Source organism: Anguilla anguilla, chromosome 4 (genome assembly GCF_013347855.1).
Source record: "Anguilla anguilla isolate fAngAng1 chromosome 4, fAngAng1.pri, whole genome shotgun sequence".
Lineage (NCBI taxonomy): Eukaryota > Metazoa > Chordata > Actinopteri > Anguilliformes > Anguillidae > Anguilla > Anguilla anguilla.
The window spans coordinates 25253104-25275288 of NC_049204.1; the positions used below are offsets into that span (position 1 = coordinate 25253104).

Genomic DNA, 22185 nt, shown 5'->3' on the forward strand with positions numbered 1-22185 from the left:
AGTGGAACCAGAGGAGAAAGTGCACTGAAATATGTGTTTTCCTCATACAGGAAAGATGAAATCTAATTTCAAGCTGATATGAACGGCTCAGCATGTATGAAAAAAAAGAAGGAAGAAAAAAAAAACGAGATTCACAAGAGGCGCAGGGAAATTAATTTATTGATTTGTTTTAATAATTCTCTCTTTTGCTGCATACATGCAGCCTTTCCCATTTATTTAATTTGCTGTATAAGAGGCTTGTATAAGAGTGGCGTAGCGGGAACTTGTTGTTCCGAATGCTTGAGTCACTCTCCTGGATAATGAACTCCGCAGGACTAGAGGAGATCCACCTCCCGAAATGCAATGACTTTCCACTGAGCCGTGAGTCATGCCTTTCCAGTCTGTGCCATACATTTTATCTGCTTTCATAGAGCGCATTCCTTTTTCTTTCTATCTAGGCTTCAACTCCAAAAGCAATCCTTCGACAAGCCTTTTATTTATTTTTGGGCTGCTCTCGCCTAATTATAATTTCCCTCCAAAATATTGCTGAACACCCTGGCGCATCAATCCGACCGCTGAAAACCCGGTGCCTGTACTGTGAGGGAAATCACAATTTCAGTATCAGAGTGGCCAAAGTTGAAAAGTGAAATAGCTTTACTTGCTAAGTGCGAGCGAGGCTCATAAATAATACTAAGACACACCACTAAAATTGGTAGATAAAGCGCAGCTTGCGTTTGTTGTTATCTGGGCTTTGCTCGGTTAGACCAAACAAACTGCTCTTCTCACACATCTGCCCAAAGGCACTTCACTTTGTTTCTGCTGCACAGCTACAGCACGGCTGTGTGCTACGCACCTCTTTCTCTAATAAAGTGGAAGTGGTTGGGCTCCCGCAGAACAGTCCTTTCACCGAAAACACAGCGCTTCCAGTGGAAATAAATAAGTGGCCGCACTCCTACGCGCATGACGTAGACATCCCGGAACGGTCTGTTCCGAAGCTTCCCATTTTTGAGCCAACCTAATGTCGAAAAAGACAGGGGCCACCTGGGTAATGAAGTCCATTTGCCATGTACGCCATGTATGCCATGTTAATGTGTGGGCTCGCTTGAATGAATCGTTAGGGACTACAATACAGCGACTGTTGTGGCATGGAGAAAAAGAGCATCTCACAGGCGCACAAAAACTGCGTACGCAGAGCTTATTAGACGTAGCAGAAAGCTATAAAAAGTGCCAGTACACAGTAAAATGTTCTTGCCACCTGTAATCCATGTGCCATTAAGATATCATTAACTTCCAAAGCCAATGGGTGTCATTATTGTGAAGTGTCTGTGAAAACAAATGATGAAATATAAAAGCGCTGACGTGTCATCACAAAGTTAAAAAAAACCCAAAAAAAACATCAATTTCAAAAAATGATTTGCTTGAATGCTAGCTTGCAATAGCTAATCATGACATTCTAAGATCCTGACTGTTCCTTAGAATGTATGTTTCACAATTCTGTAGCTTACTGAATAGTAATGCTGCCTCTTTCCGTTGGAGGCATTGGAATTAGGAAACTGGGGTAGATAAAACACTCAAAGCTTTCAGCACTTTCTCTAAAATGTACTTCTGTGAGCATGGATATTCAAATTAACCTTAGTTTAAAAAAAAAAAAAAAAAACATTTTTTAAAGTGTTACAGTTGGCTTGTCGGTGAGCAAGAGGCCTCTTTTTCGTGTCTCATTAATATCATGACCATTTCATTTTAAACTTATTTCTTTTTGTCAGGTATCCTTGAGGCAGCTTATTTTCCTGACCAGTGGGTCTTTTAAAGAAAGAGTCTGAGAATTAGCAACAGTTCGCTGGAGGCTTATCACCCACATATGAAACCTCGCCAGAGTCCTCAGATGAAAAAATCAAGATTAGCTCAGCCTGCGTCTCCTTTTTCATATTTGTTTTGCACATTTTCACGTGGGAAGGTCCACGTGACAATTAATGTTGTCGGACTTGTAGTTTTCATGCCTTTTTCTATATTTATTCAGATTCATCACTAATTAATTAAGTGCACTGGAAGCTTTCGCAGAATGTAAGACTTCTCAGCGTTCTATATCCACGTTTTATAGACACTGCTTTTATTGTGCTATGGTTTTGTCTTTGACAGTAAGCACTGTGAAATAGTTGCTGTCGTTATTGGTAAGTAAAAGGCAAGTCCATTGTTTCAGCCTCTTTGCTTTCTTTGACGGCAGTCCCCTCATTATCGAATCATTGTGTACTTGTGCCATAGGTTATCAATTAGCGGGAGGCAAAATGCATCTTCTCTTCCTTATATCACCAGAATATCCTGTTGTCTGTTATTGTATCATATTTTGTATTCATTTATTTATTTTTTTGCTGTTCTCTTGGTCAGATCGTCCCTCGTAAAAGCAATTTTGCATCTCAGTGGGATTTTAGATTAAATAACAGTTACAGAAAGAAAAAAATCACCGAAGAGACACATACTATTATACAGTTTAAGAAATCCTGTTTTTAGAGTATTAATGCATCGGTGTGGATGAAAACAGCAAGCCTACCCCTTCCACTGCGGACTCCCAGGGGTTCACGTGGGAACAACGGCTAATCTAAATAATCTAACCACGTCAATTGTTATTCATGGGACAGGAAGCACACTCTCCGGCGAGATGCTACGGATACAGCACGTCAGTCTTTTGCTTTCGCATTAATTCCACAAGTGCACTTGAGCATACGCCCAGAGCGCGTGCGACTGAATATCTTTCAGGGCGGATGGCGGTAAGCGTGCGCTGGAGCCGCTCACGCGAGGGCCGCGCTTTAACGGGAGATTAGCGCCAACGCGCGGCGCTCGTTGATTAAAGGCGCTTAGCGCTAAATGCTGCGTTCGTCATCACCTTTTACATTTCGCTTCTTCGCCTGACCGGTCTGTCTTCGCCTGGGTCAACACGGCGGCCATTACACATGAATTACACTGTGCAGTGCGCGGCTCCCCGGACCCCGCCACTGGCACCCCCAGGCAGCGTATGGAGGGGGGGGGCCATTTCAGGGGGCCGGCGGTGATGAAGCTGCGGCGCGGTGCGCTCCTGCGACACACGCAGGATGCGGCCGCAGTCACTGCGCCTCGGCGGAAGCGGTGACATCACCGCCCTGACTCACTGATGACAGACTGCGAGACAAGCCGTGGCCTCAGTGGAGATTCCCAATTCAAAAGTGTTCCGTGCTGAGCGTTTATTTGAGCAGCACACAAACAGGCAGCTTCATTCTGTGACATACGAAGATTTCATTAAAGCACGTTACGCATTTCAGTCTAGAAAACAGGTTATTCACTGACTGGCCCTTCAAATATAGAACGTGTTTCATTCCATAAGGATTGCCATCGTACGTATAGCACAGTCTTTGTTCTATATGGAATGTCCTTTCAGACCGAGAGCAGTCCTTGTTCCACACAGAATGTCATTTAAAACCCAGAAAAGTCTATATTCTACAAGGAAAGACCCTTTGAAACCTAGAACGCTCTTTATTCAGTGTGAAACGTCCTTTCTAAGTGACAGCAATGTCTCACGGATAGCTTCACCGCGGAGTCTTTCCCTTTTTTAACATCAATGTTAAAAAAGAAGCGTGGAGGTGAATTTGATCCTGCCACTCAGGAGCAGACAAAAGTCAGAAAGTAAACAGAGCGAACGCTTTTCACCCACCGGAACCGTACTGGAACCGAACGCACTGGGAATGAAAACTGCACAACGAAACGTCCAGGGTTACTGAACTCTAACCGAGTTTATTTTAGTCCATCAGGGGGGAGCAGATGTACACCATAAGAGTTCGTTTAACGCTGAGCGTTTTACCGCGGCGGACGAACGCGCGTCCGGCAGACGGTCATGGGCGAAGCCAGAGCCGAACAAAGGGAAGGAGCGCCCCTGACCTTCAGACGGCTCTCCTGTGGAGAGAGGGGCTCAGGCTGAAAGATTCCTGCCAGGTGCATCAGCAGCCAGGAAACCTGCAGGGCCGAGGGGGACACAGCACCACCAGGGCCCCCGCACTTCCTGCCTGCCTGTCAGGCATTTAACCCTTTCATGAGCAGTTGTTGGCTATAAAAAAAAAAAAAAAAAAATGTTTTCTTCAACATTCTCAGTCAGTATTACAGAACTCCATTGCTTTCAGTTACCAGTAGTGATTGCTACATCAGCATTAGAATGTTCAGCTAAGAGCATTCTAATCAGATATTTGTGACATCACACCTTAAAGGGCTAATGTCCATTCTTCAGCTTGTCTGCTGCAGAGCTCCGCACCTGAAAACCAAGTGCTTTGTGCGTGCCAGGCACACCGGGGCATCTATTGTACGGGGAGCCATCTGCAACTACACAGAAAAAACTAAAAACATTCCGGAAACCTCTTAATATGCCCCAATGAGCAGCGCCTCTTTCTTAAACGGTTTAATCGTGGGATAATTCGCCGAGGCAGTCATATTTGCCAACCCTCACCACAGCTGAGATGGGCAAACACCGTCTCGGTAATCCTTATTGCCTTAGCCGCGCTAATGCTCTCGCGGCGCAGAGGGCAAACTGTGCAGCGAATTAAACAGGGCTGCACATTCAGACACGCGATGCTTCCTCCTTCATCAACTTCACTAAAAACGTTTGTCTTTATTGGCTTTTTTCTTCCCCACCCCTATTGTATTCCTTTCTTCCCCTCTGCAATTTGCAACGTCAAATCAAAAGAAATCAATTGCTTGTACTTTTTTTATGGAAAAAAAACCAAACAAATTGTGGCTTAAAGGGAACCAGGGAAAATGTGCTTTATTCCCACATGGTTAAATAATGAATCTAAGCAGCATGCCCCCCTCCCCCCCCTTGCAGTAGAAATAGAAAATCTGCATTTAGATGGAAATGTTTTTACAAGCATAACCCTCCAGAGACTCTTCTTTGTTTGAAAATCTGTCTGCTTTTCCTGTGGGTTTTTTCCCCCTCAAAATGAGACGCAATCAGACGCAGTCTAACGTATGCAAGGAGAGACAAATAGAGAGAACACACCCTTCCTTGGCAAGACTGAGGCTGGCAGACAGACAAATAAAGAGAGTGAGAGAAGGTGCTCTTTTTCTGATGGGCCACAAGGCCCACTTTGACTTACACCTTCAGTCAGTATTGTGTTTGCCACCTATTTAGTTCCTCACTGACAAATCATTCACTGCTTTGTCAAGTGTTTCTTTATCTTGTGTGCCAATGAACGGAGGGAATAAAGAATAGCGCATTGTTAACGACTACGCTAAGAGGTAATAATCGCTTAGCGATAGCCATTTTTCCTCTGTTGGCTCGACAATGGTCTCACCTGTAATGGATTTTTTTTTTTATTGATGGCGGTCCTATTGTCTTCAGCTACCCACCAGGCAGAAGCCAAACTGATCAATCCCCCCCTCCTGTTGTCACTGAAATGGCCTTTGATAGCTTTCTTTATGCTGAACTGACCTGGCGCCATTTGAAAGCACACATTCAGGATTACATTAAGATCATATCGGACTTGATTCAATCGAAACCTCTGTCGTAATTTGAATGCAAATCTCCGGTGATCGATGCTGCCGTGATCCCAGAATGCAACTGTGCGTCTGGAGTCCAGTCAGGGTTCCCCTCTTGAGAAAGCGACTTTAACACCACAGAAAAGGAACTCTAACAATTTAGCAATTCTATACTTACGGCTGAGGCATAAAAAAAACACAAACACAAATGCATTGTTTCCGCTAAGAAGAACAATGGGGCAGCCGTCACAACGGCAGGCATCACGGGGGGAACAAAGACCAGCGACTGAGCGCGCTCTGTCTGCAACCTGCAGACGGTAACGCCCCCCAATCATGCCTAACAATAACCATGGCAACGGTAGCACACTAGCCGAGAAGTAGGCTGGATATGGCAGAGGGAAAATAAATAAATAAATACCAGAAGCAATTTGAGGGCTGCAAAGCAGTCGCAGAGTAGCTAGCCTGGCTCCGGCTGCAGCTGGAGTTTGCGCCACACGGAGATTTTTCAAAAAAAAAAAAAAAAGGTTTTAATTTATAGGCCGTGTCTCAGCCACCTTGTGCTCGGGCCCAAGTGTCAGCTCCTCTAAAGAGAGGCATTCCTCTTCTCCCCCAGCGCCCCGCTCAGCCGCGGGGCCCCGCTAACGGCCCGCTCGGCCCCAAGCAAGCCGGGGCCCCGCCTCTCCTTCAGACGCGCGATGCAGGCCCTCCGCAGCCCTCCGCAGCCCTCCAGCTCAAACACAGAGTCGCAACCAGGCGGATTATATGTGCGGAAGGGCAAGTTCATCTCCCCCGAGCGCTCGCTCGGTCCCTCTGACCCCGCTCCGCGCTCGGAGTCGCCCGCGTCTCCCCCGGAGTCATTCACTCTCTCTCTCTCTCTCAGGCCGACAGGGGTCGCAAATCAGACACTGGATTAAAAACAAACAGAGGTGTCCTGGGGTTGGGCCCGGCGGCGGATGCTAACAGGGGCTTCTGTAATGACATTCCCGTGGTAGCGGCGGCCCTTCTGAATCATGAAATCCCCCCCCTCTCTCGCAGGCCCCCGCACCCCCCGCCCTGCACCTCGACCCCCTCCTTGGGCTCCATGAATAGGAATCGCGGCCCGGGTGGGGTATCATGTTTAAAATGCGCTCGGAGGCCGGCGGCGTGACTAATTCCGGCTCCACTCACGAGGACGCGTTTATGCGCCGCGCGGCGAGGCTTCCGCCTCTCAGCGGACCGTCAGACACGCGGCTCTACCCACCCGGGGAGACCGCGGCCTCTATCATCCGTTTCCATATTTATTCACCCGAGCCGGGACTGAGTTAGCAAAGAGAGAATGAAAAAAAAAAACATCCTTAATACAAGCAAAAGCAGGGCGCAGAGATTTGCAGAACAGGCCCCTGAGAAGGGTCCTCCGGAAGGGTCCTCCGGAAGGGTGCTCCGGGCCCATTTCTTGCTGACGTGCGCGAGTGAACACCCCCCCCCCCCATCCCGCGGAGAGCATGCGCAGCGGCCGCGGGTTTTTAAAGGTTCATTTACCGCAGAGACATGCCCTTCCTATTGGCCTGCCGTGTTCTGACCTTCACTTCTACGGGCCCCTACAACTGCCGATCAATTCGACCTTTTCTCTGCCAAAAAAACCAAAAAGTCCCCGAACAATACTACGCAGATGGTACCAGGCAGGACAGGAGGCAAGGGCGCACAACTTTGACCCCTTTGTTGGGAGATCCCATAAGCCCTTCCAGTCCTCCCGCTGTGCTGTAGTCCTCCATAATCTGAGCTGCAGTAACATGCGTGTTGAATTTTTTCTTCACTCAAAAACCTATCTTGAGTCTCTTAGTCCAAATGTTGACCAATTACATCAATGAGTGATTTTGAGAAATAGGAAAAATATTCCCCCATTTCTAAGAAATTCTATTCCCCCTAACAACTGCAAAGTGGGAGTACAAGTATATGAATGTGAGACACTCCCAGTCCTGTACTTAGCAAATAAAACAGAGGCCTTGTTTGGCATCATTGTCCCCGATTGAGAGGCTTTATTTCCAGGTTCCGATTATCGGAAGGGAGAGACAGGACAGCGCACCTGGCAAATGGTCTGGGAATTTTTACCACACTGCCCACCCAGATCCGGGATCTCAGACTTCCTTTAAATGGGAATGAAAACAAAGACCGGTCTAGATCGTGACACTTTGATGTCATGCCTTTTTTTGGAGTATACAGAAGATCAATGGCGTGTACTACAGCTTGTCATGCTACAGAGACACAGTCAATCTGGATCTGCCTGGAAGACCAAGAGTCTGTCCTGAAATATGTCAGTGTTAAATAAATAAACCAGCAGGGAGGACATCTAAGAAGAAAAAAAACAGCAACAGCAAGATTGTTCCAGATACTCGATCCATGGCCGCCGCAGGAATCACAGGGAATATTCAAACCGGCTGAAGTGTTAATGTGAATAACAGGACTTAATAAAAATAAGTCCTCATACACAGAGAGCTGCCACTCACACGCCACCCCTTCCCGGCTCTCTCACCGTCGAACTGCAGGAGGGGGGCGAATGGAGCCGAGAGATGGCTCATCGTCGCCGCTTGTGAATATTTCCGCAGAAAAAAAAAAAAAAACCGTAATTATCAGCGGGCTGAGCGGGGTCCAAAGCGGCGGGGCTTCGCCAGGAGGCCGAGCCGAAGCCGCGGTTCAGAGCGCCCGCGCCCGCAAACAGAGCGGGGATGCTTGGCAGGCCCGCCGCTGGGAGCTCAGGGACGAGCGCGGAGTCCAATTACTGCAGGCTACGCTCGTATGGGACGCCAGGGTGCAGTTATCCAGACACTGCAGCCGGGCAGCTGTTCAAACCCCCGCCCCCCCTCCCCTCGGCCCCCCTCTGTGAAAGACCACCGGGGGCTGAGGCAACAAAGAAAGCCTCCGCGCTTAGCATCGCAGCCCCCGCTCCAGGTTGAAAACATCGCCTTCTCCGCTCTTTTTCTGCACTCTCGTACTTTCTCATGCCAAATCTACGTCTGCGTCTTTTCTTTCAGTCCTGAACCTAGAGCAAGGAGGACTCGCTGTGTGAAATAGCTTGGCAGGTCATGTAGGAGAGGCACAGTTTCAAGGCCAGGCTTGATACGTCTCGAGATACTATCTAGTTTCCAGGCAGACTGTGCACTAGATACACTTCAGTGGTAGGAAAATGGCAAGCATTGTTGGGCTGAATGGCCTGTTCTCGTCATTATGTTATGCTACTGTATGTTATGTTATGTTATGCTATGTTATGTTATGTTATGCTATGCTATGCTATGCTATGTTATTCTAGGTTATCTTATATTAGTTTAAGGGAGCTCATCATGTTAAGATGCTGTTCTGGTGCAGAGACAGGCACCATGGTCACACCTGGACCGAGGCAATGGCGTCTGTGGCGGGAAGCAGGACGACACACACTTGGATTTAGTGTCGCCCGGTGATGGGTTTCAGTCGGCCGTGATGACAGCCTCTCACCACATAGCAGCGACTGCGGCGTGATAAGAAGTGGCAACTGACTTTTCACACATTGGAGGAGACACATACTGCATCAATAGCTGAGGTTATGGCAATGACTGCTGGAAAAATATACAAAGAATTGCTGAAAGCACTATAAAGTGCTTAAAATTAGATTGGGAACAAACTGGGCATAAGAAAGGGGGTTAAACAGTAAAAATGGTTCAGCTGAGTACTTACCATGACCCAGCAAGTGGAACAGGAAGAGAGCAAGCAGAACCTGCAGTCCAGACACACAGCCTGCTCCCCACATCCTGGGCCTGAGAGAGAGACAGAGAGAGAGAGAGAGAGATAGACTTCAATTCCCCATTACAGAACAGCAGAAATGTCCATCTTTCAGAGGTAGAAAATCTAAGAGTCAGAAAATAAAAGACCTGCCCATGTGTTTCAGTTCTACCTCTTGGCTGAAGATTTGTGATAATACGTAAATCCAGGTGATTGCAACAAAATACTGGGGAGGACTTTTACTTTCCAAACTTGGATTTTCCACCTCTGGCTACTACATCATACTTACCATTATTTTATACTGTCATACTCCAGACCTTTAAAAGCATCTGATTTCAGGGGGCAGGTCTTATAATTTGCTTACTACTAGGGCCCACTGTTTGCTCCCTGTGTAGAAGAAATCCCCTGGGTTTCTGGGAACTGCATGCTTTCATTGCACTAAATAAAATATAACTAAACACAATAAAACAAGCAAATGGTACATGAAAAAAAATACTACAGCAGACAGCGGAGGCAGTGTTTTCTGGGAAATTATTACACCCAGTGCTAGTCTTCAAAAAAGCCAACCTTGCACAGACTCACATGAATCACTCACAGAGAGGTAGTGTACAGAAAATGCACTTACAAGACGTTACAAAAATAAAAACAAGTCATTAAAATGTAAAAAAAAAAAAAAAAAAAAAAGGAGAAGCAATTTCGCGTTGCTTGTTCAGTAAAATGGCACGTCCCAGATTAAACCCTCGGCAATATACAACACCTAAAGGAGAGGCTTCGCCGAGCCTGCTCGCTCTTATTGAGCTGGAACACTCCGGAAGATCAGAAATCTCTCTCTGTGTGCGTGCGACTGTGTGAGAGAGCGACTGGGGGAGGGGAGCGAGGGAGAGAGAGAGAGAGAGAGAGAGAAAACAGAGAAAAAGCCAGCCAGGAGAGGGAGGAACGAGGGGAGAAAAATAAATGAAAAATAAAGGAGGAGAAAGCGATATGTATACAGTAGAAAGCCGGGCACATCCGCTCAGGAGCCGGAGCGGACTCAGAGCAGGCGCATGAATAATGCACGGGGCCCCGGTTTGGAGGCCCCCGCGGGCCCCGGGCGAAACGCGAGGAGAGCGCGGCGGGATCGGACACGGACAGCCGGTGTCCGTTACAGCATCACAGCGCGCTCACGCCGACTCGGAGGCGGGGGGGGGGGGGGGAGGGGGGGCAGGTCACGTCCGCGAAACGCCTAAAGCATACCTATCGAAAAAATTCAGGATGCGGTCGACCGTTAATCGCTGTGTCCCGTGGACCGGAGCGGTCGCGCTCGGTTCCCGGTTCAGAGGGGCCCAACGGAGCGTGTCTCAGCGAAGAGAATCAACGACAGGGGCTTCCCTCGGTGCCCGGTTTAGCAAATCAAAACATTAAACAATAAACAGACTGCCTTTTGTGACCTTTTTCTTTTTTTACTGCTGTTTTCACGTGACGAACACGATCCAGTCACATATCAACACAGCTGCCGAAGATCCATGCTTCCTCTCCTCTGTGCGTCACCATTAAAGGCTACGCCTTCAGATGTCTGTTCTCTGTACCCCGGTTTCACTGCGCAGACCCTTCCCTGCGTCCTCGCCCCGCTATCTCTGTCCTTTGCCGGCCATCTCTCCCTCCTTCTCTCTCTTCATCTGCCCAGGATGGGCGGAATTGTTATTCTTCTTCCAAACGACCTCCCCGCTGCCAGCCGCTAACCTCCAGCAGGTCTCCAGTCGCGGCCGGAGGACTCAGGAGTCTATCTCGTAATTGTATCTCGGAGTCGGAGCCGCGCCGCTCTCACTGGTCCCAGCGTGAGGGCCAAAACTGACAGGCCGGGGCCGTCTCTCTTTGTCTCTATTTCTCCCTCCTCTTCTTTTTTCCCTTTCTCTCATTTTTGTCTCTTTATTTTAAGTCTCTCTCTCAAATACACAAGTGGAAATATACGTCTGGACCCAAAAGCAGACATGCACATACACGCGCAAACACATGTACACATACACAGACACACACACACACACAAGCACAAGCACGCACGCAGACACACCTGCACACGCACGCACACACACACTCACACAACAGGTACATACGTTTCTTTAAAAAATGTACTCTCATCTCACTAATAGACGAATCCATGCAGGTATCAGGATTACTGAGTACCCCCCGATTCCTGAGTACCCCCCCCCATCCCCACCTCGCACACACCCCCAACACAGTCAGAATCTCAACTGTCACTTCACACGCGCTCCTCTGTACTAACGACATTCAGCATTCCCAGATTCCCCCTCACGTTTAGTCACAGCTTCACACCCCACACCCCTGTCACCCCTGCACCTGTCATTTACACCTACTTTCCAGAACAGTGCGCAAGACAAGCATCATAACCTGAGCTCTGCAGAGTCCACACAGACTGTATAATGGCGTGTGGTGGGAGGCAGTGAGGAATCATAACACCTGGCAGTAACAGTCCTGTCCTGTGTTCAGAGACATCAGGTTACAAACAGGGGTCCCGTCCCCTGGCCCTAAAACACAAGCAAACAGTGTGCACCGACCTGGGATCGCGCTGTTTTCCACGGTACAATAAATCGCAAGGCCGACTTTGAATTTCCTGAGCACTGATGTGTCAGCTTTGAGCACTTTCACTCAGCTATTCTAATTTATTTCCCCTGGATCATAAAAGGCTGCACAGATGAAAACAACATGCAATTGCCACTAAGAGCTCGCCCATCCAATCTGAGAGAGCACAATCTGTAGTGCTTTTACGGTGAAGGAAATGTCAGGACGCATTTTGGGGACACAGGCGACGCACCGCGTTGTCAATTCCGCGTGAATCATCGACGTTGCGTTCCGCGAAGCGTGCCCGGGCCGGAGCGGGCTGCGCGGAAAAGCGGGGGCTGCACCCGTCTACCCCCCCCCCTCCCCAAACGGCATGAACTCACGGAGGGCGAGAGGAACCTGAATCTTAATGATCCGTAAACGTCCCGGCCTGCCGGTGTCAGAGTTTGTGCGGGAGAGTTAAAGACGTTTTGATGCTGCGAGGCATTCTGTGACCCCCCCCCGACGCTCTGCGGCGCCAGTCCTCTCCGCCAGCCGCCATGTGCGCTAAAACACGCCGCTGGGGAGCCTTTGGCTTTTTACCGTCCAGAGTGCTGAATATGCACCTAATAAAGACCTTATTTTGGCACCTGAACAAAATGGCACAGTGACAAGGTCTGTGTGTGTGTGTGTGCGTGTGTGTGCATCCGTGTGTCTGCGTGTGTGTGCGTCCGTGTGTGTGTGTGTGTGTGTGTGCGTGCGCATGTCTGTGCATGCGTGTGTGTGTGTGTGCGTGCGTGTGTGCGTGTGCGTGTGTGCGTGCATGTCTGTGCGTGCATGTGTGTGTGCGTGTGTGCGTGTGTGCGTGTGCGTGTGTGCGTGTGCATGCATGCGTGCGTGTGTGCGTGTGTCTGCGTGTGTGTGTGCGTGTGCGTGCATGTGTGCGTGTGTGTGTGTGTGCATGTGTGCGTGTGTGTGTGTGTGTGTGCGTGTGTGTGTGTGTGCGCATGTCTGTGCGTGCGTCCGTGTGTCTGCGTGTGTGTGTGTGCGTGCGTGTGTGTGTGAGAGAGAGAGCCGGCGCATCTGTCCGTGCGGTGGCGTTCGGGCGCGAGCGCCTCGCCGAGGACGGGGACAATTAAAGGAGGAGGCGAGCGCTCTCTGACACATTAGCGCCGCGGCGCTGAAAGGAGCTGTCATTACGGCGCAGCGGATTGCATTAGCGCCGCCGCGTCTCCCTCTGTCCACTGCTCCGCTTCCATCAGCCGCAGACCTGCGTAATGCAGGGGGGTGTGACCCGGGGGCAGGCGGCGGGGCCGTTTCTGTCTGTCTGCGCTGCATTCCTGTTCTGTCCCTCCATCAGACGCGCGGCACAAAGGCTGCTTTGATCTGCCCGCCCCTCCCCCCTCCTCCATCGCCACGCACCCGGTCGGAAAACAGTTTTGATAAGGGAGAGGGCTTTCGCTCTGCTGCTGAACTACCCAGGCTCCGCGTTGCCGGCTACCTCCGAGCCGGCATATTACTCACACGGCCGAGAAATAAAAACAGCCTTTGACATGTTTCCTATTCATAAAAGCGGCTCTTGTGTGCGGCTCTTGTGTGAGGTGTGTTTGGCACTCAAAGCCCGGCTGCAGGTAGAAACGCGCTCATCTTGGAGGCCAGAAAAATACTGTCTGAATCTGGCCACTGGACAGGGGGGGGGGGTGTTTTGTAGAGGGGGGGTTAGTTCTGTGTTCAAAAGGTGAAAGCCGAGTTGCACTTCATAAAAACAGAGATGGAAAGCTTATTTTGTGGTCACTGGCTGGCTGGCAAGGCAACCCTATTCCCTACCAGTTTTTTAATTAGTGTAGAGTGCACACACACACACACACACACACAGACCTACGCACACACATACACATGCACACACACACGTACACACACATACACATGCACACACACACGTACACACACACACATGCACACATACATGCACACACTCATGCATGCGCACACATACATGCACACACACACGCACGCACAGACGTACACACACACACATACAGAGACACACAGTTGCTCCTAATATACACTGCTGAATAAATGCTATAAAAATGTTGAAATTGTTATTGAGCACACGGGGGAATCTTATTTCAGTCTTCCTGGGGGAATATAAATGAGGGGATGGAGTGAAGCTGAAGTGAATGAAAATGCTCCCTGTACATTGTGCGCCATCAGAAAACTAAAATCAATTTCAAAACTTTCTGCCTCTTTCAAAAGAACAGGTTCTCACAGAAAAAAAGGGAAGAAAATGACTCTCATTCTCTGCCCGGTGCCTCAGATAAGCACTCTGTCACAGCCCGCCTCGCTCGGACCTGGTGAGATAAACACAGATTTCTCCAAGTGAAGAGCGATGGTGGGGGAGCCGTTAGCATTAGCAGCCTGTGAGAGCACTTCACAGCTGGCGTAACAGGCTTCCCAGCTCAGAAAACATACATGGAGACTGCATGAGAAGCCAGGTGTCTGACGGGGGGAGAGGGGGCCACGTCGCGCATGTACCTACAAAGACGGGCCGGAAATTCCAAGAGGATGCCCGAACCGCCCCTGGGTGTGTAAGCAAGGGCTGCCGTGGGGGGGGGGGGGGGGGGGGGGGGGGGAACACATAGTACAAAAGCAATGTTTGTAACCACAGTGAGCAGTCCATGTCATCACTTAATTATCCTCCGGTCTCCCGAGCCCCAGAAACCATATTTCAGCCGTGTGTCTCCACAGCGGGGCCCAGGTACGTGGAAGTCCCGCGGCACGGAGGGGGTTATAAATTGAGCCACGGCGGAAGCAGTTAAGACCCCCCAGTTAATCAATGTTCCCCACCTGGCAGCTTTGATTCATGGTTCAGTAATGCCAGGCCCTATATGGGGCGGAGCTCTGTTCCACCTAGCTAAGCTAGGATGACAGAATAATTATTTGGGAAAATTATGCCCCCCTCCCCAATTTTCAAGAGAATCTGATGTCAGAGAGGTTTTCCTATTGTGGTCGGCACCCGTAATGTAAGCCAACCAGGAACAAGTAATAGAAAAGCCCATGCTTACATGTGACTTCCAGGATTATGTAACTGTTGAGTAGGAAAAGAAAAGTGAACTATGAATCAAGGCTGGCCTGCAATGATGCATTTTCATATGCACGATAGTGTCAGGGGATTCAAATAAATGTATTTATTGCTCTGTGAGTGAAAAACACGAACCAGCTCCCTTAGCGAGTCAGACCATCTGCTCAGTCAACACATGAAGCTGCCCTTTGTTTACTGTGCATTGGAAGCTTCTACAACATATATTCCATTTCAGTTAAATTTGATTTTATGCATTGTGGTGCCAGAAAGGGAGCTGGGGCATTGTCCACCAGGGGGCAGCACCAGCACCAAACATAGGTATACCCACATCTGCAATGCATTGTAATCACTGCAGCTGTGGTGCATTACCTGACCACCAGGCCTAATAAAAGGCCTGGTCCACAGGCCTAAAGGGTGACAGCTTTTACGAGAGTGGTGTGACGGACACGTGCTGTGTGTTTAGTGTAGAAATCTGTTAGGTTGTCATTTTTGCCCAATGAAAGGTGGAAAGCCAAACATTTTTGTTGCTTTTCCTGTCTGTTCACCACGTGATCAGTGGCCACCCCAGGCCTGAATCACAGTGTATAGATTTTTTTTTTTACAGGGACACTGTCGCAAAGATGCTCTGACAGTGATAAGAAAAAACTCCTGGGAAGAAATCTCGGGAAGCGCCCGACTATAGATTGGGAGCCCATCCTCAGCGGGCCGGTTCAGTTCCTTTATGTATTCAGTTACTGCCTATGGATTCATTGCAAGGTCAAAGCTTATAAAATGGAGGAAGAAATTAGAGGACAGAAGAGAAAAAAATATTTTCCAGATGTGAGGCTCACGCTTCTTAAGAGCACTGAAAACATGGAACATTCTGGTAGAATATGGAATTGCCATCTTGTCTAATACAGATTAAGATCTGTACTCCAATATTCATTTTAAAGATCTACATTAAATTGCAGTCACATTACTTAAAGCCCACATTAATTAAAATTGTACCAATAAATCTAACATCAAATCTTGTTCGTTGTGTGCCACGATGAAGCTTGATTCATCACACAAAACGTTAATTAATTAATGATTCTCTCCAGTTTACACATTAAATAAAAAACCATAATGAAAACGAAAATGATAATTTACTCAACGTCTGGAAAACTATGGGATAGCCATGTAATAATGTTATTTAAATAAAGACAAAGGATAGTTAAACTGGGGGTAATGAACACAAATTAATATTTAAAACTTCACTTAAAGGGTACAGGATAGTAAATGAACATCATCCCTCTTCAGAGCCTCTTTCATCTTCTTAATCAGAAATTACTGATGGTTTTAGAGAGAGGGTGTATTTGTAAAAGAGCTACTTACCCAATGCCTTAATGTACAAACACTGCTTGTATAGAGAGGTTACCAATTTCACCAACGATTATAAAGCACTGCAGCCATGGAGCACATAACAAATCACTGCAAAGAGGCAAATTAAATGCAGGAACACGCAGGTCCACTGGAAACAAAACTGGCTCAAACTACACAGAGCTGGTGGTCCAGCCGCTCCCCTCATCTTTATGCACTCACGTTTCCACGTGTAGCCGTTTGTCCCGTTCAAATTACCTGAGTGAAAAAGAAGAGTCTGCACACTGTATGTATATGCTCCAGAGTAACGCAAAACCAATTAACATAAGTAAGGTTTCGAGCCTAATGGCTTATCATCGGACTTCATAACAGGCTCAAAATGTTGCTTTCTGGGAAATTTGCGTTATTCGCGAGCATATGCTCTGTGACTCTACCCTTTTTCCAGTTCGCCACCTGTCTCACAGGCACCTGTCTGATAGGCACCTGTCTCACAGGCACCTGTCTGACAGGCACCTGTCTTTCAGGCTGAACCATTGCAAAGCTCAATCGGCAGACTATAGGTTGGAAGGCAGGGGTGTGTATCCAATGGGGTGGCCGGAGGTGGCACTGACCACCTCTGGAATTTGATTGGCCACCCCAGGTGCTACTCCTATTTTCCCACCTAAAACAGTGCATTATCATTGGCTAATATAACTGTTAGTATGCCCCCCCCCCCCCCCTTTTACTGAGTCTATGACCCCCTCGCAGCCACCCTATGAAGAATTTCCTGGTAAACCCCCCCCCCCCCCCCCCGGTGGAAGGAAGCAGTTGTCAGCTGTTGGTGCTACAGAGGATGGGACAGGCCTACAACTGCAGCTGTAATGGGAGCTTCATTATGCACAACGAGGGAAATGAATAGCCTGCTGAGGCTAAACGCCAAGACCCCGAGCCAAGGAGACTAATCACACTCCAATCGCTTCTTCAGGGGATGATGGCACATTTTTTAGGGGTCGATTTCATGCTCAACCTAACATCTCCTAACTGCTGCATAACAACAAAAAAGTACAGAGTAAGTACATAAACAAAATAACTTAGGGTCCTCTATGGTATGATGCAATGGATGTACCGAGCAACAGAGCCCTCCCCTCAGTCCGGCGCCTGACCTTTCAGGGGCAATCAAAGGAAACCAGACAGGCATGCAGTCATGCAAAACACCAATGAATGGCCTGGTTCAGGGGGACCAGCAACACGTAACTCAGCCTGAGTGCTATAAACCTGCAGAAACCAAGCCTGGCGCCCCTGTGATCCCAGACAGCCGAGCATCTCTCACCAGCCTCAGTCATTACGGCAGAATCAACACGCCCTCGCGGAGGGCAAACAAACGAACCGCGAGCCGGCTCGGCCGCATTAGCCGTCACACGGCCTCGGGCAGGGACGGGCGCGTTCAGCTTCTTCTGCAGCCATGTTCCAGGCTCGAATCTGCCGTCTGACCCCTTTCCAAACACACAGGAGGTGTCAGGGCCTGAGAGGAGGAAGACGGAACTCCCACAAGGCTGACGATCGCTCGGCTACGCTTTATTAATCAAGACCAGCAATCTGTTCTGGACGCCGCCCCGGGAGCCGGCACTAAAAAACCACCTCGTCCCCTCGCCGCGGCCTTGGACGGGACATTATCGCCTCCCCGGTCAGCAATAAAAATGATCACAGTGACTTTGGGAAACAGGAACAGTGACTGGTTAATTGCATACACCACCCCCCCATCCGTACTCCCAGCAGAGGCATCAGTGTCTTTGCAGGGGCGATTAACGGAGAGCCTGAAATACAGTGCGTGCGGCTGAGGAGACGGGCGAATCCATCCAGACGCTCGCGGTGGACGATCTGAAACGGCTCCTTTCAACTAGCAAAAAAAAAAAAACCCCGAAAAACGTGGGAGGAAGAGAGGGAGGAAGTTAAAAACACGGCGCGAGAGAGAGAGAGGCCGGCGGAGCGGGAGCCGGTGTCAGCAGCTCGCCGACGTGCCGGAGTTCGTCAATCCGGAGAGATGACAGAGTGCACCAGGAGCTGCGTTTTAATAAGACTTAACTTTCCCATTGTTTCATCTCCCGGGAACCAGAGTCTGATAATGTGTTTCCTGCGCTCAAAGGCAGCCGTGTTTTAATAATGCCATAAATCACAATTACCAGCGGAGAGCACGCCAGGGTTGCAGCTATACTGTAGATACGCTTGCTCCGGGGGGGTGGGGTGGGGGGTTCCGGAGAAGCACCTAACCGTGTGATTGCGGTGCCGCCCCGCACGCAGACCTGACGTGGACATAACAAACCGCCATTTCTGCCCCCACTCCCGGTCTCCCGTCTCCTTTATGAAAACACACCTCATTAAATCCTCTCGCGGCACACACTCCAACAGGGCAGAAATATACTGCCTGCGAGCAGCCCGCGCACTTGAAACAATGCATAAATAAGTAACCAACGGACAAATTAATTAATGAAATAAGGACTGAATACATGAATGAATGAATAAATAAATAAATAAATAATGCACGCTGCTACACATGCCAGGTGCGATCTGCCTCCGTTGATGGAAAACCGAGAAAGCGCGTCTCATAAAAATCTCACCGGCAGCGACTGGCAGACGCTGCCGTCTACCTGAAAGGAAGGGAACCCGGCCCCTCCAGATCCTCCTCTACCTCACAGGGGTGGACACAAACAGATGGGGAGGAGGGAACAGACCTACCAGAGTTATGTCTTTGACAATGGGACAAACACAATGAAGGAGCCCGTCTTCCAAAATGTCTCCCAGATGCTGCTCAACACCTGTTCTGCAGACTCGCTGCGGAAGCGTACGACCGCTCAGCGGCCCGCCCGTCCTCCGCAGAAATCCCCAAAACCGCTTCCGCCAGATCTCACACCGCCAGAGCAGAGAGAAATGAAAGAGTTCTACGCCGCCCATCAGCATCAAATATTGATTAACAGTTTCCAAGAACTGACTGTGTGGTTTTCATGTGGGACTCCATCATGTCACAATATTATAAAAAGACTACAGGAAGCAAATATGTACGTGGGTTGACGGCTAGTCTTTCATTTTAGATTATTAAAGATCTCCGCAATTTGATGCAATAAGCTGAGCCTAATTTTTCTGTGCTAACCAGGGGGATATTCCTCCCATTAATGTAATATAGACCCTAAGAGATTTGGATGTTAAAAAAACAATGGCTAATAATGACCTGGGAGTGTGGGTTCACACTGAAAGGGACCAGGAAGAGCAAGAGGCAGGGAAAGCAGGAGTAAAATGGCTGCCAAATGATAGCACCTAGGAAGCAGAGAATGAGTGATAAGAGGAAGTGGGCTAATGACAGGATGATGTAATGTACAACCGTCACGGAGGAGCTCAGAGGACACTGGGGAAATGTCAAAAGGGACCTATTGCAAAGAAAAGGTGATGCAAAAAAACAGATGAGGTAACACTGGATGAGTTTTATTGTTGAGAGTTGAGAGCTATTGTTATTGTTGTTGCTGCTGTTTGTTTTTTTATATACTCTTCCTATGGTTAATTTCTGTTACGCTTTGGCGATATGTATTTTAAATATGCCATTCCAATAAAGCATTTGAATTTGAAATTTGAGAGAGAGAGAGAGAGAGAGAGAGAGAGAAACTCCATTCTGGAAAATTTCTTCACCAGCTCTGTATGAGCTAATGTAACAACAATCACACTTAAGGCACTTAATGAGTCATGAAATTCTGCAGATGTTTCAGGTGGCAGAGGGGAAATGTTGGTTGGGCAAACTGGCATGGAGGCAGCAGACATGTAAGGACAGCCTGAACAGGTATGACAGCGACAGAGTGAAGAAAGGCCCTTACTCACATGCTGCTTGGACCCCTGTGACGAAGGGAAAATGGACAATCCCAGCTTTATCGATCTGGCAGCACGGCTTCATTTGGCAAAAACAGGATTTATGATTCCCCCGCTCTCATCCTCTCTCACGCTTTGCTTCTAATTCGCACCGGCAACAAGGGCCCTACCTGTACATTCCTGCTTGTGAACATCTGGTGTTGAAACAGATTAACAACATAAACAAACGCTGCTATTTCTGTTCCTGGTTTGGAGTACGATTTGAGAGCAGCCGCCAAAGTCTTTCAGGAGCAGCCAAATGAAATTGTGTAAGATTTTTACATTCTATTTTTACTTCTTACAAGTTCTTTTCTTCATGAAATATGTCTGCAAACCTAAAGGCCTGAGGACAGTACATCTATCTGATACGTTTTACTTGCATTTACTTGCATTTCTAGCACTGTCGCATACCTAAATGACTAGCTTCACTGACTTCATTTACAAGGTTTTGTGAGCCACAGTTGACCAGGTGAAGACAAACATGGCTGGAACTTTGTTGGCCGTTCTCAGTAAAATAGCATATCGGTTTGATCATTGTAGTCCAAGCACAAAAGCACTCAAAAATACATATATTTTTTCCATGCACCTGAGGTAAACTTGGATGAAGCTTCCTTGTCCTGGGGTCAAGTTTACTGACTGTTCGTTGGAAAAGGCCTCACAGGAGAATCCGAACAGATTGAGGATTCCACACTCGACAGAACTGCCTACGTGACTCTTCATCAAATGAATCCGTCTGTTTCTCTTCCCTGTTGCCGCACTCCGGACACGGCCCAGCCCAGGGGTCACCCAGACATCGTACCCCTTCTTCCACTGGCGATTGCGCGCCACGCAGAGCATACAAAGCGGACCACCCTGGCCGAGAAAATCAAAGGCGGTGATGGAGTGAGAAGGGAGGAGTGCGCGTCTGCCTCTTCTTTTCTCCCTCCTCTCTGAGAGACAAACGGCGGCCTATTACTCCGGCGTACACCGAAGAGTCCACTAATGCCGATTGCTCATTTCCCTTTCAGAGTCTGGCTGTGTGGGAACCACTTAGCCAAGCACAGTCAGACGCAGAAGCCTCCATCTCACCCGCACCAGCAGCCAGGATATTTACGCAGAATCCTCTTTTTCTTCATTTTCACCCTCTTCCACCGGCCTCCCTCCCCCTAAACTCACTACACTGATCATTTATTTACCACCCCCTCTTTCCCCTCCCTCTCCAAACCCTCAGCTCGTAATGTCTGCAAGGAGCTGGTTAATTGGACTTATGCATAGTTCAAATGATGCTGCGAATTAATTAGTGACAAAACTCGGATGCGATCCCGGAATCCTCATCATTTTCCCCGACACGCTGGGCTTTGAGGGAAGTAAGATGGTGGGAGGGGGAGAAAATCTGCTTCCACATGACAGGGATCCCACCAGCTCGGTGAGGTAGCGGGAGGAGATGCAAGGCCTGCTTCAGCTCTGTGATATACGTGAGAATCTCTTCTCCACATCCCACAAACGGCGCGCTCACAAAAAGGCTTCATATCCCTATGTGTCACTTTAGCGAAAGCGTGATGTTTATGAAGCCGAAGACATTCAGAGTCACACACCAGCGCCCTGGCACCTGAATACTATACAACACACCCCCCCCCCCCCCCCTCACAATTGTTTTTTAATTTCTGTACTTTGCACAGACACATAAATATAAATAATTGTAATGGAGAATGATGATGAAGAAATCAATATGCACCACATATGGGATAATGCCAAGTGACAAAGGTGTCAAAGATGGTTCAGTTTTCTGCAGAACTGTAAATGGATATTAAACTTTTCTGAACCTGAATTCATTTCATTTCCAGAGGTCTCCCTCGCTTCAGTTAGCCTAATCGAAAGAATTCACGTCTCCCGGATTACCACAAGGAAATAATATCGCGCCCTGGTGTTGAAAGCACGGCCCGATCTGTGGTTTATTCCCCGGAATAAAGTAAAACGCTTACGTTGGAAGGCATTGAAGACATGGACATTAGCCATTTCTAATTCTTGTATTAATGGGCTGATTTAGGTGCTGCATTTCTTATCTGAGGGAATACGCCTCTCTCCTCTGCGTTTCATTCTTCTTATCTAATCCTCGAAAGTGCTTATTATATGAGGGGCTCTGAATTACACGGCATTTCTTAATGTTTCGTCTTCCCTTGCAACTT

The 22185-nt window shown here is 48.4% G+C and overlaps 1 protein-coding gene across 1 annotated transcript in view; it reads right to left on the reverse strand.

Annotated features, from left to right (window-relative positions):
• ncanb (neurocan b) overlaps nt 1-22185 on the reverse strand; it is a 108404-nt gene that overhangs the window by 70610 nt on the left and 15609 nt on the right. Inside the window, exon 2 of the mRNA XM_035416146.1 lies at nt 9154-9233. Within this exon, the coding sequence (XP_035272037.1) occupies nt 9154-9226 (73 nt within the window). The 5' untranslated portion in view covers nt 9227-9233. The remainder of the gene's footprint in view (nt 1-9153; nt 9234-22185) is intronic.